Source organism: Chenopodium album, chromosome 13, assembly GCF_948465745.1.
Source record: "Chenopodium album chromosome 13, dcCheAlbu1.1, whole genome shotgun sequence".
In the NCBI taxonomy this organism is placed as follows: Eukaryota; Viridiplantae; Streptophyta; class Magnoliopsida; order Caryophyllales; family Amaranthaceae; genus Chenopodium; species Chenopodium album.
In genome coordinates, this window is record NC_137846.1 from 55,085,560 (window position 1) to 55,099,299 (window position 13,740).

At 32.8% G+C, this 13,740-nt stretch overlaps 2 protein-coding genes across 2 annotated transcripts; one reads left to right on the plus strand and one right to left on the minus strand.

Moving 5' to 3' along the window:
* Positions 1-1,386: 1,386 nt before the first annotated feature.
* On the minus strand, positions 1,387-4,411 carry LOC145576997 (ABC transporter G family member 26-like). Its single transcript, XM_081634697.1, has 9 exons — positions 4,214-4,411; positions 3,827-4,116; positions 3,579-3,734; positions 3,287-3,470; positions 2,876-3,154; positions 2,488-2,772; positions 2,068-2,352; positions 1,826-1,933; positions 1,387-1,656 (listed from the first exon to the last, which is right to left on the minus strand). The coding sequence occupies exons 1-9, from the start codon at positions 4,409-4,411 to the stop codon at positions 1,387-1,389; spliced, it is 2,055 nt and encodes a 684-aa protein (XP_081490823.1).
* An 855-nt stretch (positions 4,412-5,266) lies between these two features.
* LOC145576998 (uncharacterized) lies at positions 5,267-9,712 on the plus strand. Its single transcript, XM_081634698.1, has 6 exons — positions 5,267-5,632; positions 6,668-7,138; positions 7,672-7,895; positions 8,243-8,389; positions 8,688-8,909; positions 9,330-9,712. Exons 1-6 carry the CDS (start codon positions 5,366-5,368, stop codon positions 9,571-9,573), a joined length of 1,575 nt encoding a protein of 524 aa, XP_081490824.1. The 5' UTR covers positions 5,267-5,365; the 3' UTR covers positions 9,574-9,712.
* Positions 9,713-13,740: the final 4,028 nt, after the last annotated feature.

Below are 13,740 nucleotides of genomic sequence, written 5' to 3' on the forward strand. Positions count from 1 at the left end.
CATTTAGTTTTATAATGCAACCTTTCTAAGCTCATATTCAAGTTTATTGTCATGAAATAAATCTCATTCAGACTGGTAGTCCAATCTAATGAGCTATCCCAAGATTTCCAACCATTATCATATATTGATCAATTTCAAAATGGATCATTACTGGACTTGTACGTGATTAGACTCTCAATTTAGCATGACCAAATAATTTGAGCATGGACAAAACTAGGGGTAGCACCGTAGCATGTACTTGGATACATTGTTTAGCCATTGATAGATCACTATATATCTATTCAAAAAATTCAACTATCATCTAATACAAAATTCTTCAGCAGTGGTAACTTTTTGTTCTTGTATTTTAATCTGACATCATGATTGTGCAATCTTAAATTTTACCTTTTGGTTTTAGTAACCTCGCTCAGAAGTCAGTCCTTTGTCATCTTAGGAATTTTCTACGAAACTTCCATTATAATATTGGAACAATCAGCTAATATTGCATTAGTAGTTACACATACGTAACGAATCATGCATCATTGTACATATAGTGGCCAACTGCTTCCATAAGTTAGGTTATTAATTTTTTATTAATCGCTAGTTAGGTTTCATGAAAATGGATACGGAATTGAATTATGAAATTTGGATTATGGAATTATTAGTTCAATTGGATCTAGTTCGGGTTTAAGTAGTATAGATTTCTTAGTTTAATTCCCTAGTGTGGTGCATTGCATGCCTTACATAAAAGATGATTATGTATAGATCAAGTCGGTTGGATGTAAAGCAAGGCCAACTCACAAACATCCAAGATTAGTGCTTCATGACTATTAACATGCATAAATCAAACTGTTTGCAGACGTTATATAGTGATCAAGTGTGAGCTTAATGTCTTAATTTTTGCACTTTTGGAAACCCAACTTGCCAAAAAAAAAAAAAAAAAAAAAAAAAAAAAAAAAAAAAAAGTCAATTAAAAAATAGTTATATTAATTGTAAAGATAGCACGCACATAACCAGGCTAGCCGCTCGAATATAAAAAACACGACATGTTGTGCATGTCGGTCTAGACTGCCTTAATTTGATAGCGCGATAAGAAACAACATATCCTAGATCGACACGACAAAATTCACTAAAATAAAATTAAAAAAAAAAAAATGGCTTTGGCATGACACTAAGCTAATTAGTTGGGCCTAGCTAACCCCAAAGCACATGGGCTTGGCACGACCCTTAACTAACTTTATTGTACTAGTACATCTAGATGATCAAAGATGGGAATAATGGATGAATAGAATAAATATAATTGTGCGTATATTCTCTATCATTAATAGTACACTTATCCTACCAACAGTTTGACAGTTAAGTAATCAATCAGTCTAGAAGAAGGGTTTTAGCAGTACATCTAGATGATCACAGATGGCAAGAATTGATTCTTTTCCGGAGGCTAATGTATGCAAGTACCCGATAGCCGAGAGCCATGGCTAGAAGGATCCAAACTTCTTGCAAGCCACCATTTAAATTGACGGTGTCAAAGGAAGGGGAGCTCTGCAGAGGCCTACATCCTCCACTGCTTTCACACTCGTATAGTTGGTCACCTGAGTATTGCACTTTCAATAGTAATCTAAATCCGTAGTACATAAACGATACGTACTTCAACCATCTCATGAACTTTGGTATATGCTGCAACGATAACAATAACAATAACAATAAATCAGTATATATTACTACCAAATTATGATACACAATACGCGTTGCAAGAGGTCTAGGTGTATGTAACATAACCTTTATTTTCTAACTTGTTTAAGACGAGTATTTAATATTTGAAAAGACTAAAATTAAAGTTACATACCTGAACATAATAGCCTCCAGTGAGAAGAAACAACATTAATATCAATGAAGCAATCATGCCTGACCTTTTAATACTCAAAACTGCTGCTCCGAAAAGCTCTCCAGCCCCCTAATCGATTGCACAAAAAAAAAAAATGTACATTCGTTATAAACTCAGTAGTTAATACTAGTAAATCAACAAAAATCAACATTCAAAAGAGAACGCGATATATTAATTCTATGTTTAGTTAAAGTTCAGCTTACTTGACTAGTAAACGCGATGAGTAATATGGCAAAGAGGGTAAGGAAAAAGCACTCTACGGTTCTCTTGAACCCGGCCATGAAGTAAACGATGGACATGAAGCAAGTAGGGTAGAGTATATGAGCTAACAAATCACTGAGTGTGCTACAAACATAGTACACACTTAGTCTGTACATGTCTGCTTTTCGTTCTTTCACCAAGTAAATCTTTTCAAAAGGGAATACATAAACTGCTCCAAAAATCGACGAGGATGTCCAAAAAATGCATATGTAGAACATCAAACCAACCTAGACAAATTAAATTAAATTTTTCTCAAGGTAAAACATATTGATAATTGTATATAAACCAGTTTTAAAGATATTATTGTAGGAAATACATTTCATATTCTTAACAAAAACTAGGATTATCATAAGTACATGTACCTGATCTCTTAGTTGAGCCTCGGTTTCACTCTTCGATTTCCACCAAAGAAGGCCTAATAAAAGTGCTACTCCAAGTGCCTGAAGTAATCTCAACTTGTCAAAATAATCCCTCCATCTTTCTTTGAATGTTCTCTTAAACAAAATACAGAACTGGTCACACCAAGTCATGGACCAGTCCTTTTTAACTTGGATGGCTATTCGAAGATGCTCCGGTATGCTTGACAGTCTATGATTTTCTTCCTTTTCTTTCGGCTCCAGGAGCATCTTGTACTTGACTTGAATGTACTGCCATTTGAACAAACAAAACCAATCATGTTATACACTTTACAAGTACATTAATTTATCCAAAAATCAAAAATGTAACAGAGTTTTTGCAAGAGTTATGTACTTTCAGAACAGCCTTGTCAGATGCAGGGGAGCCATTTTCCTTCTTCACCTCATCAGGAACAGTAATGCCATTTACTTGTCCGGTAGCAAGATCGAGCAAGAATTCTGCAGGATTCATTGGTATCTCTGGAGTGAAACTTAAAGACGAGAAGTAGTCCATGGTTTCCCAAGCTTTGCCATAATATACAGGATATCCTTCTGATAGCAGGAGAATTTTGTCGAACATATGAAACATTCTACTCGAAGGCTGGTGAATCGTTGTGATTATTGTCCTTCCTGCCTATCATTAGCAAAAACGTATGCATATGTCACAAACCAATGCTATATTGTGATCGAGCTAGGGTATATACTTGAGAAATTTTCTACAAGCTAAGTTAGCTATTTATAAAATTGCTTGATGTGAAATAAGAACCTTAGCAAGGCCTTGAAGAATTTGAACTAGCCTATTGGCAGATGTTGAATCGAGTCCTGAAGTTGGTTCATCGAGCAATAGCAAAGATGGATCGACTAGAATCTCATAACCTATGCTTGTTCGTTTTCTTTCACCTCCTGATATTCCTCTGACTAGCCCTCCTCCAACTCTTGTATGACGGCATCTACATCAAAAGAACAATATCAATCACAAAATCATCATACATTGCAATAATTGCATATTTATGTAGGTTAATGTATGATCAGTCACATATATTCTTAAAAAGATAGACCTTTCAAGGCCGAGTTCTTTGATAATCATTTCAACCCTTTGGTACTTCTGTTTCTTGCTCATATTGCTAGGAAGCCTCAAGTATGCAGCGAAAACTAAGGTTTCTTCAACACTCAGCTGTGGAAACAGCACATCATCCTGTGTCACAAACCCGATTCTGTAGAAAATATTGAGAGTACTCATTAAGAATGTACTACTATTACTGGCCTACAATGATCAGATCATAAATCCTAGAAGTTACTGACTAACCTCCTCTTAAGAGCAGCACTGTAAGGAATGCTGTTGTAAGTTACAGTTCCTCTGACATTTTCCTGCAGTCGACCCCCGATGATTTTAAGTAAGGTGGTCTTACCACTACCAGAAGGACCCATAAGAGCCAGAATTTCACCAGGGCCAATGCTTCCTGTTATGCCCTTCAATATTTGCTTATAATTGTCATGTTCTGTATTGAGTTGTGAGGCCATTTTCGATACCACTGCTTTTACTGGGTTTGCTGTTGATCCCTGATTGTATCTTACTTTGTATTCAACATCTTCAAACTTTCAAAAACGAAAAAAACGTTAAAGCAAATGGTTAACTCCATATAGCAGTTAACTGTTAGTAGGGTTTCTATTGATGATCATGTATGTTAAGTACCTTGAGATATATCGAAAGAGGACGGTCCACTGAAGGCGAAGAATCATCTTCTATGATGATTTCAGAACTCCTGTTCCTGAGATAGGCTTGTGACATGAAGTCTATGTTATGACCAAACCCATTGCTTCCTGCAATCTGCATCGAACCCATTTTTACTGATGTCATGTCCTCAATTTCGTCCTGATTCCTAATCTCCATCTTTTTTGTGATTTAACAAGAAATTTTTTAGCCTAAACTAAAAGTGTATCATACTATCAGAGCATTATTTTCAATCTAACATAATGTTAAGTCAACTGTAATCAACCAAAACATGAACTATATATCAAAGATGTGTTAAAAGTTGGTGAACATCATCTTTTTCATGCTCTTAGTTATTTCTTTTTTCTCATAATTAATTTTTATCAGCTTCTTGAATTGCATCCTTCAAAGGTTTAACAAAGAATGCCAAAAACATGACTTTTAAAACTTTCAAGTTAAACAAAAATGCAACTAACAAAAGGCATTTCTAATTGATACACAGAAGATGTATAGTAGAAGCATCATCACAAGCATGCAAGAATAGGACTTTTTATCTTTTTATTAATTGAAATGAGCCAAATTTGCATTACAAGAACAAGAACAAAAAAAAGGATCACATTCTTCCATGCTTTTGATGTTTCTACTTTTCACCTTATATGTGTCAATTAGAAATGCCTTTTGATTATCCAAGAGGATTTTGCCAAAATAAATTCATAATTTACATAATGAAAAATGTGCAATTGACATAACACATAAGCAATAACCTCCATAGTCATTACAATAAATTAAAAATTAAAACATGAACACGTTAACATACCCCGTGTCAAATCCTTGATATACAAAATAATTGTACGAAGTACATTTTATTTTATTTTATTTTTCTTAATAGGGTGAGAATTTGCTCCCACGTAACTCGTTAATGTACTCGTGTCAGCTCCTTGATAGTTGATACACTTAAACACTTTATCTTGGATTAAAACCAGAATATGACAGATAAACATGTACCAATGTGATCGTGTCCGACACTACTACCCGAGCCAGATCGGAATACTTAATGAAAAAAGATCAAGGAGATTTGTAAATTCGTCCTACACCCCAAGAACAGCAGAACGACATTAAAGAGAGAAAAAAAAAATGGAAGAATCGAAAGAGATATTAATGAGCTCACTCAGAAATCTAGGGATTGAAATCCCATCTCAAATCACTTCAATTAAAGACCTTGATTCTTCATCTTTCTTCTCCATTTCTTCCCAATCTCTCCTTCTCCTTCACAACACCAATAAAACGCCGTCGTTTCCAACCTCACTCCCTGATTCCATGGCAGAAAAGGTCAATTCTTGCACTCATTTGGCCTCCCTTTTTCAGCAATTCGGGTACCCTTTTGAGATTAGCTTCCATCAGGTATAACCTTTTTCTCTATCTTTAATGGAGATTATTGCAATTTGTATATTTGATTTAGGAAATTAATTTGAGATTGGAAATAAATTAATTATCTTTTTCTATCAATTTGTTGTTTTCTTGTATTTTCCTGTGTTTTTGTTATCAATTAAGTGAAAATGTTGGCCTATTTTTAATGAATTGAAAGAATTAGTAGGTCTTGTATACAACGGGTGTATGGAACGGATACGATAGGTTGGTGCTAGTCTCCCCTAATCACTTAAATTGTCATTTTTTAAAGTACGAGTACTTTTATGGGATTTGTGGTGACTAAGCTTGAGTAAGATTTTGCAATTGTATATTCAACCATTAACAGTGTTTTAAGTGATTTGTGTATGGTGTTTTTGAAGTACAAGTAATTTTATGAGATTTACTTATGAATGTGTATTGAGAATTTTTATTGGATGTGCTATAGTCTATCTTGCTATGTATCAAATGAACTCAATCTATTCATGTTCCTATGTGTATGCCATTCTCAATGTTGATTGAAAATCGAGCATTTTGTCGCCGTTTAGAATTCATAATGTATGGACTTGATCATTTCATAATTAATAAGATAGATAATTCCATAGTTTAGTGAATGGAACCATTTTTTCTGACTTGATCATTTTGTATGGACTTGATCATTTTGTCGCCGTCTAGAATTCATAATTTATATTCTAGCGCAAATATATCATCCATTGTGGCATTGTGTGTGAACTGACTGCATAAGCTTGGGAAGGTTGTATATGTTCTCAACTTTGTCATGTTATACTCTGCCTTTTGTATGGGGAGAAATTCTTGCTTTTTTCTTGGATGATATTAGATGAAATTGTGTAGTTGGTGAAGGTTGTTCTCTTGCTGCTAAAGAATTCTGTTTTAGATTTCTATAGTTCTAGTCTGCAAATGGAATTGTTAATGACTTCTAATATTGTTGATCATTTCTCACCATAACCATTATGCTTATGTTTCTATAACTACTATTTATAATTTACAGAATATATATGTTGCTTACGGCAGTTCCTGTACCCATCTGAAGAGGACTTGCATAAGTTGGTCAGATTTTTGGTGGAAAAGCTTTCTGAATTGTCTCAAGCCAGGAAAACTGTCAAGTTTGCGGATAATATGAGGTCCAGCAATGTTGACATTTCAAGGACCTGCTCTGAGACGACTGCTGAAACTGAACCTGAACCTGAACTGAAACCTTTGGTCTACCCGAACAATCAGAAACTTAGAGAAGAATTGCTGGATGGGAGATCAGAGACTGATGCACAGGGACCATTGAGAAACTGTGCCAAAGTTCCATTGCTTAAAGATAATCTTGTTTCTGAGAAGTTGGATTTGGCAGCTATAACTGGCAAAAGTGACAAGCAAGAAACAATAGCATGTGCAAGAGACGAGAAGGCTGCTCAAGTTAAGGAAACTACTGTTGTTTCAGAAACTTGCAAGCCTGAGCTGGATTCAATGTCTTGTGATATGTTCTCACCCGAGGTACTACTGAATAGGTTATAGTATATCTGTATATGCAAGACTGGATCTTTTATGTTGTTGCTACTTGTTCTTGACTTTATTTTCATTTTGCCCCTTTTATGTGGTGTAAAATCTTAGTGGGATGACAGCAGAAAATTGATACTCCCTCTGTTCATAATCAGTAGTCCTAAACAAAATATTCTATTTTAGAGTACCGGGAAAAGCTGCTGCCATTCTTAAAGTAATATTCTGCAGTGATTTATGATTGGTTTCTAACAGTGTCACTACTTTAATTATGTGATGGGCATTGCTGCATTGAACACAAGAATGACTCTAATACTGTAAAGGTTTTTTTTTTTTTTTTTTTTTTGGTTGCAAAATAATGTATGATCCTTAAGAACCTTAACTATGAGGGTTTGGATAATTTGACGACTTTTTTAGGTTGGAGAGAGTACTTTCTCTGTCAAATGTGAAGCAAAATTAAGAGTCAACAACCTGGATACTAAGGTTTACAGATTTGTCTTAAAATTTCTTTTCCTTTACATATTATGCAGTTGAAACGCATGGTAGAAAGCAGATGTGGTCAAGATATGGTGTTCCCTGATAAGGATACAGGAAAAGATCTCGAATTACACCATCTAGAGGAAGAACATGAACTACTCAAAGAAGCAATGAGAATGGCACTTGATAATGAGCATTCATTCAGTTACTATGTTGAGCAACTCAGTGGAGAAATAGTCTCGAGAAGCGAAAACCTTCATGAGTTGGAGAACCAGCGGTGATGCTTTAATGCTTTTAACATTATTTTAAGATTGAATTTGGATTGAGTACTTGGGTGATTTTCTCTAACTGAAAATAAATATTATTATAACCAAAAAACACTGTGTATAATTGATAGGCTGGTAAGACATCCCAGTGTAGCTTTTAAGGCATGTTGCAAATCCTAATGTCTCATTGCAGCATCAGCATATGATGTTGTGGCTTCAAAACAAATATAAATAGCTCTAGCTGATGTTACTGGCATTTTCTGTTATGGGTAAACGTAGTTGGTTAGCTCAATTTGTTGTACATGTAAAATGATCTGTAATTCTGTAGTATGCTGATGTTGTATTTCTATCTTTACAGTGACATTGATAGGAAGTCTTTGGAAGAGAAAAAATGGAATCTTCTGGAGTCCCTTTGTGAGAGTAATCCTGACTGTCAGCTCAAACTGCAGAAACTGAAAGACATTGATAGTGAAATTCATACTGTTTTATCTGAAATCAGAAAGAGGTACAGTACCTACAGCTTACACTGTTTTGAGCCTAATCATGAGCATCCTGATTTATAGTAGTCCTAAGTGCTGGATTACCATCATATAGTTTCCTAATGGGTAAATATGTACGGAGTATAAATAAAATAGGCCTTTAATTATGCTGTGATGACTGGGTAAATTTTTGACGATAAGACTTTACTGTAGTAATCAAGTGTTACTTGCTTGATCTGGTTTTGGCTTTCCTCGTTCATACTTTCATTCGAGCTGGTTATAAACTCAAGGCAAATGACTTAAATTTTCTTGTCTTTTTTAAAGGGAAGAGTGTACTAGACTTACAGGAGAAATGAACCAGAAGCCAAAAGTTGCTTCTAGGAGATCATATATCGAAAGGATCACTGAGATTACAAAGAACAGTCGGAAATTGGACACAGATGTTGATCGCATTTTGAAGGAAACAAGAGAGCTTAAGTTAGAGAGTAACTCCATTGAGGAACGCCTTCATCGAACATATGCAGTGGTTGATGAAACAATATTAAGGTGAGAACCCTGAAAAATTTTGCTTGTGTATTGTTTTACCCTCTGGAAGACCTTAAGAATTGAGACTTTAAAATTGGTGGCATATGTTTTTCCCTTCTCATAAAATGTTGTAACTTGGGCCCTTTTCTATTCACTGGATATTCATAGAAATTACTTTTCAAATAAAAACTGATTTAATTGATTAAAAGTGATATTACTGATTTAATGCAGCTACTGAAATTAACTGAATGAAACTATTTCACTAAATTTTTGAAGTTGAAGAGAAGATCCTGTTGGTCATCAAGTTTACAGGCTGCATGTATATTTGTTAGCAGCCTGTAAGCTTAATTCCCTCAAAATGGAAAAAATATATCTCTGTAACAATTGCTTTGTCACAAAAGTGCTATCGACTTATTTTTGAGTTCGAACATTTATGTTTAGGGAAGCAAAGAAAGATCCTGTTGGTCATCAAGCTTACAGGCTCCTAACAAATATACATGCATGCTTTGAAAAGATTCGGGAGCAAATCCTTGCAGCTGATAAAGCTCAAAGAGAAGTTGCAGAACTTGAAGTAAAGTTAACAGCAATTGCCTCCCGGAGTTTGGATAAGCATAAACTGCAAGCTGACCTTGATGCCATGAGGACAGAGAATGAACATTTAGAGAAAACCCTCATGAATCATTAATGTGATCCCTGAACTAGATCCTAGATGAATTTCATGCCATTCTCTGGCTTTTATTTTGGGAGGTGGTGTAGTTTGTGTTTTGTTATTTTTGTATGAAGCACAAGTTTGAACTTTGAAGATATATATATTATTTTTTTTATATGATGCATAAATTACAAAAAGATTGCAAGAAATGAAGATCTTCTCTCCTTTGAACTCATGTACAAGTTCACTTTTTTTTTTTTTTTTTTTTTTTTTTTTTTTTTTACTTTGATGATACATTTTTACAAGGCTTCCATAATTGTTGTTTTTGGTAGATTCAGGTTAATATCAGGAATCTTAATGTTTTCTATTGCATACTAACTTCAAGTGTAAACAGCAAATTCATATCGTTTTCTTAACCCAACATCGGTCTTCTCTTTGAGTTTTGATAAAAAGACCAGTAAGCTTGGTTGATTGTAATTTTTGCAACTGCGTGAATGAAATTAGCCACAATAACCAAATTGCGCATACTCATAAGCAAACTAACTAACTAAAATGCTCCTTGCTGCTATCCAGCATAGGATTTTGCTCATAACTTTTGTCCACGAAAATGTCGGTCCACAACAGTAAGTCAAAGGCACAGTCCAAGGTATTGAAGGGAATTTAAAAACGTTAAACATCTCAGTCTGATCTAGTGATCTTGCTCAGCAACACTCAGAAAGTAAAATGCAGTCTTGTCACCATGGCACTAAGACCATAGATGCCCGAACAAATTATTAAACGATGAGCAAAATATTTAACCCGACATGGTGCCAAAAAGTTTTCAAACTGAGCTAAGTTAGAGTTAAGGAGTTAAGAGCACATCCAAGTGATGCTGAAAATACGAAGGTTCCACAAACAAGTTTTTTAAAACACCCACGCAGGGGGGGAATCGGAGTTACTACTACTGGGATATGGATTGGCAGCCATCTGCTCGCTCCCTGGTTAGCCTCATCACCTGACTCTCTTGAAGACACTCCCTGCAAGCATGATTTTAGACAACTTGTGGGTTTAGCAAAAACCACTCTAAAAACGCCATCAGACATGCTACAAAAGCGAAATAGAAATTAGAGTTTTTTTTTTTTTTTTTTTTTTTTTTTTTTTTTTTTTTCTTTTGAAAGAAAAAGGGCTTAATTAATACTTAAAGAAGTTCCAAAGTTTTGTTGGCTTCCCATGGGATAGCCCAAAATTACATCCTGCTGATATTCATCCCTAGAAATATTACCAAAGTCATAAGCTAGAGTATTAGTACAAATTGTAGGAGGAACAGATATAATACAAATCTGATTCAAAATATTTAGTGTTCCTCTTGCATCTTTTGCCAAGATGTCTGCCACTTTGTTCTTCCCTCTTTCTCCATAGAACAGCTTCACATCAGTTAGTTCCTGAAACTGCAGCCTGCATTCATTCATTTTTGGGGTTAGAAAAGAGTTCCTATTGTCAGTAAGATCATCTGCAAGAAATTTGCAGTTTGTCTCAATGTAACATTTTTGCCATCCTCGATCTCTAATCCAACCCAAAGCTAGTAATATAGCTTGCAACTCAGCATCTCTTGAGGATGCGGAGTGTCCTTTCCATTGAAACCCTTCACAAGCTAGTAAAAAAAGCATGTTCATACATTTAATAGGAATCATATAAACTCAAAATTGACTTAAAAATGCTGTCCAATTGACCAAATTGGTTAAAAAAATAAAAATAAATAAAAAAAAAAGACCCTTCACGACAATTTGGTAAAAACAAAAATCACCCCGGCAACAATTTAACAAAAAAAAGTTAGCATTATGCGACAATTTGGTAAAAAAAAATTAACTCAGGCGACATTTAGATAAAAAAATCTGATTTTTTTTCTGACAAACTCTTCAAAAGTCTTAATTAAATTGTTTTGGTTTTTTTAAATTTTTGTTTCATTTAAAATTTAAATTATTATGTCATCTCCTTTTTATTTTGCTAAATTTTGAATTACATAAATTAATTTCCAATCCTTTTTTAAAAAAAATTGTTAATAATGAGTAGGAAGATTAGTACTTGTTCTCATTTTGATGATTGTTTTCATTTTATCATCAAATGAAAAACAAAAACTAATCTTAGGTTTATTAAAAAAAAAAAAAACTAATCTTAGGTTATTTGGGAATACGGTACACTTGTGTGTGTATATTAAAAAAAAATAAAAAATAAAAAAAAAAATTCTAGCATAACATACTTTTTGAAAATGACTAAATTTTAATGATATATAATACAATTGGTTCCTTTTTTTGATAAATAAAAAAATGTTGATAATACTATTTAATATATCATTAATAAAGTAATATAATTAAAGACTTGAGAAAAAAATATCATTTATGACCTATAAAATCATTAAAACATTATGGTTGTCATATCTCAAATGAATATTGTAAAATTTTCATACTTTTTGGAGACTTTGTTTTTTAGGTATACTTTTTGTGAACTTTAACAAATGGTTGTTGGGACTTTTAATTTGACAAGGCGAAAATTAGGATTGGTCACCATTTAAATAAAATTCAACTAGTATTATGGCCCAAGTGTTGCCCCGGGTCATACGATTTCATTTTTTCTTATTATGTCATTTCATCGTCTATGGTTATGTTCAATTCGTCTAATCTGATTGTAGAGTTTGACTAAAATTTTACCATATTTTTAGACTAATGTATAAGAAATAACATTATCAAGGCAGGTGTCGTTAGATTTGTTTTAATGTGTATTTTTCAAATATGTAATTTTCATAACTTATATAATTACATAATTAAAGATATTTAGTAATAAGTAAACAAAAATTAAAAGTTCTTATGTGATCTGATGGTTTCTTAAATAAGCAAATACTCTATATTGCTTAAATAAGTTGAACTGAACATAGTCTATATATTTATGTTATAGAAAAAAATAAAAAATAAAAAATGTCAGTTTCATGTGAGGCCTCCAAAACCTCAATGGAGGCCTCATGTGAATCCTAATTTCATTTTTAATTTTTATTTTCTGTAAAAAAAAAACCTCCTTTGAATAACTATAAAAAAAAAACAAAAAAAATATCAATTTCTTTTTTTTTTTTTTTAGGAGGGAAATAAAAAAAAATAAAAATAAAAAAAATCATGTGGAAAAGAAAAGAAGATGAAAAAGGGGTTAAAAATATTTTTGAAATAATAAACTATATCAACCGTTAAATATATTGAGGGTCTATAATGTTCATCTTATATTCATTAATTTCAAATAAGAAAAATAAGTTATAATAAGAGTTGACCAAGTTTTAGTTCAGAAATGTACAACATTTCCTTTAATATGTCTTTTACATCTTAGACAAGGATTTCAAAGAAATTCATCACAAATTTGGCAAATTAGACCAACAATATCACTGGTTGCACCCATCTCAAGAAGTCAAAGAAACTAACATTATTTTTTTTTTCATTATTAGGTACATTTTATTTAATTTTTTTAATAAAAGTTTTTATATATTTATCTAATACTCCTAATAGTTTTTTAATCCTATTTACATGTTTTAATATCTAATTAAATATGTTTAAAATATTTGCAAATAAAAAAAAATAAATAAATAAAAAAAAAAAAAAAAACAACTGAGACGAGTTGAATAGACCAATGCTATATTGTAATCTAGGACGCTATATGTGAGCTAAGATATCTGAGAAAATATATACAAGTTGTTTATTTGTAGGATTGATCTGATATAAAACTTAATCAGATAATCTCACAATACAAAATTAAATAACAAAATGAACGGTAAGAATATCATTTTGAAACAAGTGAATAAGTAATAATTTTTTAAATATATCAATTACACAAAAACGTAAAACAAATTACATGAAAAAGTTATGTAATCAACAAATTAAATGAGATAATTACGTAATTAACAAATTACATTATACTTTGTAGAATATTTTCTTTATTTATCTAATTTAATTTTTTTTAATATAAATTCTTATATCACTTGTTTTGCTTGCTTTTTCCCTCATCCTGTATGCTTACATCACCTAATTATATGATTAATTTTTTAATAAATCTGATTGCATATATCTTTCTGTTTGTAGTTGGACTCTATTAGAGATGAATTAATATCCAAGTGGGCTAATTATCGGGCGTATAATGATCCAAGTGATGAGTGGCGATCCAACTACTTCAAGCATGGGAAACATACGGGGA

Bases quoted from the DNA above. Each gene is read 5' to 3' on its own strand.
- LOC145576997 (XM_081634697.1), bottom strand. From the start codon at position 4,411: ATGGAGATTAGGAATCAGGACGAAATTGAGGACATGACATCAGTAAAA. The intron at 3,735-3,826 runs GTTAGTCAGTAA...TATTTTCTACAG, and splicing joins AGTGCTGCTCTTAAGAGGAG to AATCGGGTTTGTGACACAGG. The intron at 1,934-2,067 runs GTAAGCTGAACT...GCAATCGATTAG, and splicing joins TCATCGCGTTTACTAGTCAA to GGGGCTGGAGAGCTTTTCGG.
- LOC145576998 (XM_081634698.1), top strand. From the start codon at position 5,366: ATGGAAGAATCGAAAGAGATATTAATGAGCTCACTCAGAAATCTAGGG. The intron at 5,633-6,667 runs GTATAACCTTTT...TGCTTACGGCAG, and splicing joins TTGAGATTAGCTTCCATCAG to TTCCTGTACCCATCTGAAGA. The intron at 7,139-7,671 runs GTACTACTGAAT...CATATTATGCAG, and splicing joins GTGATATGTTCTCACCCGAG to TTGAAACGCATGGTAGAAAG.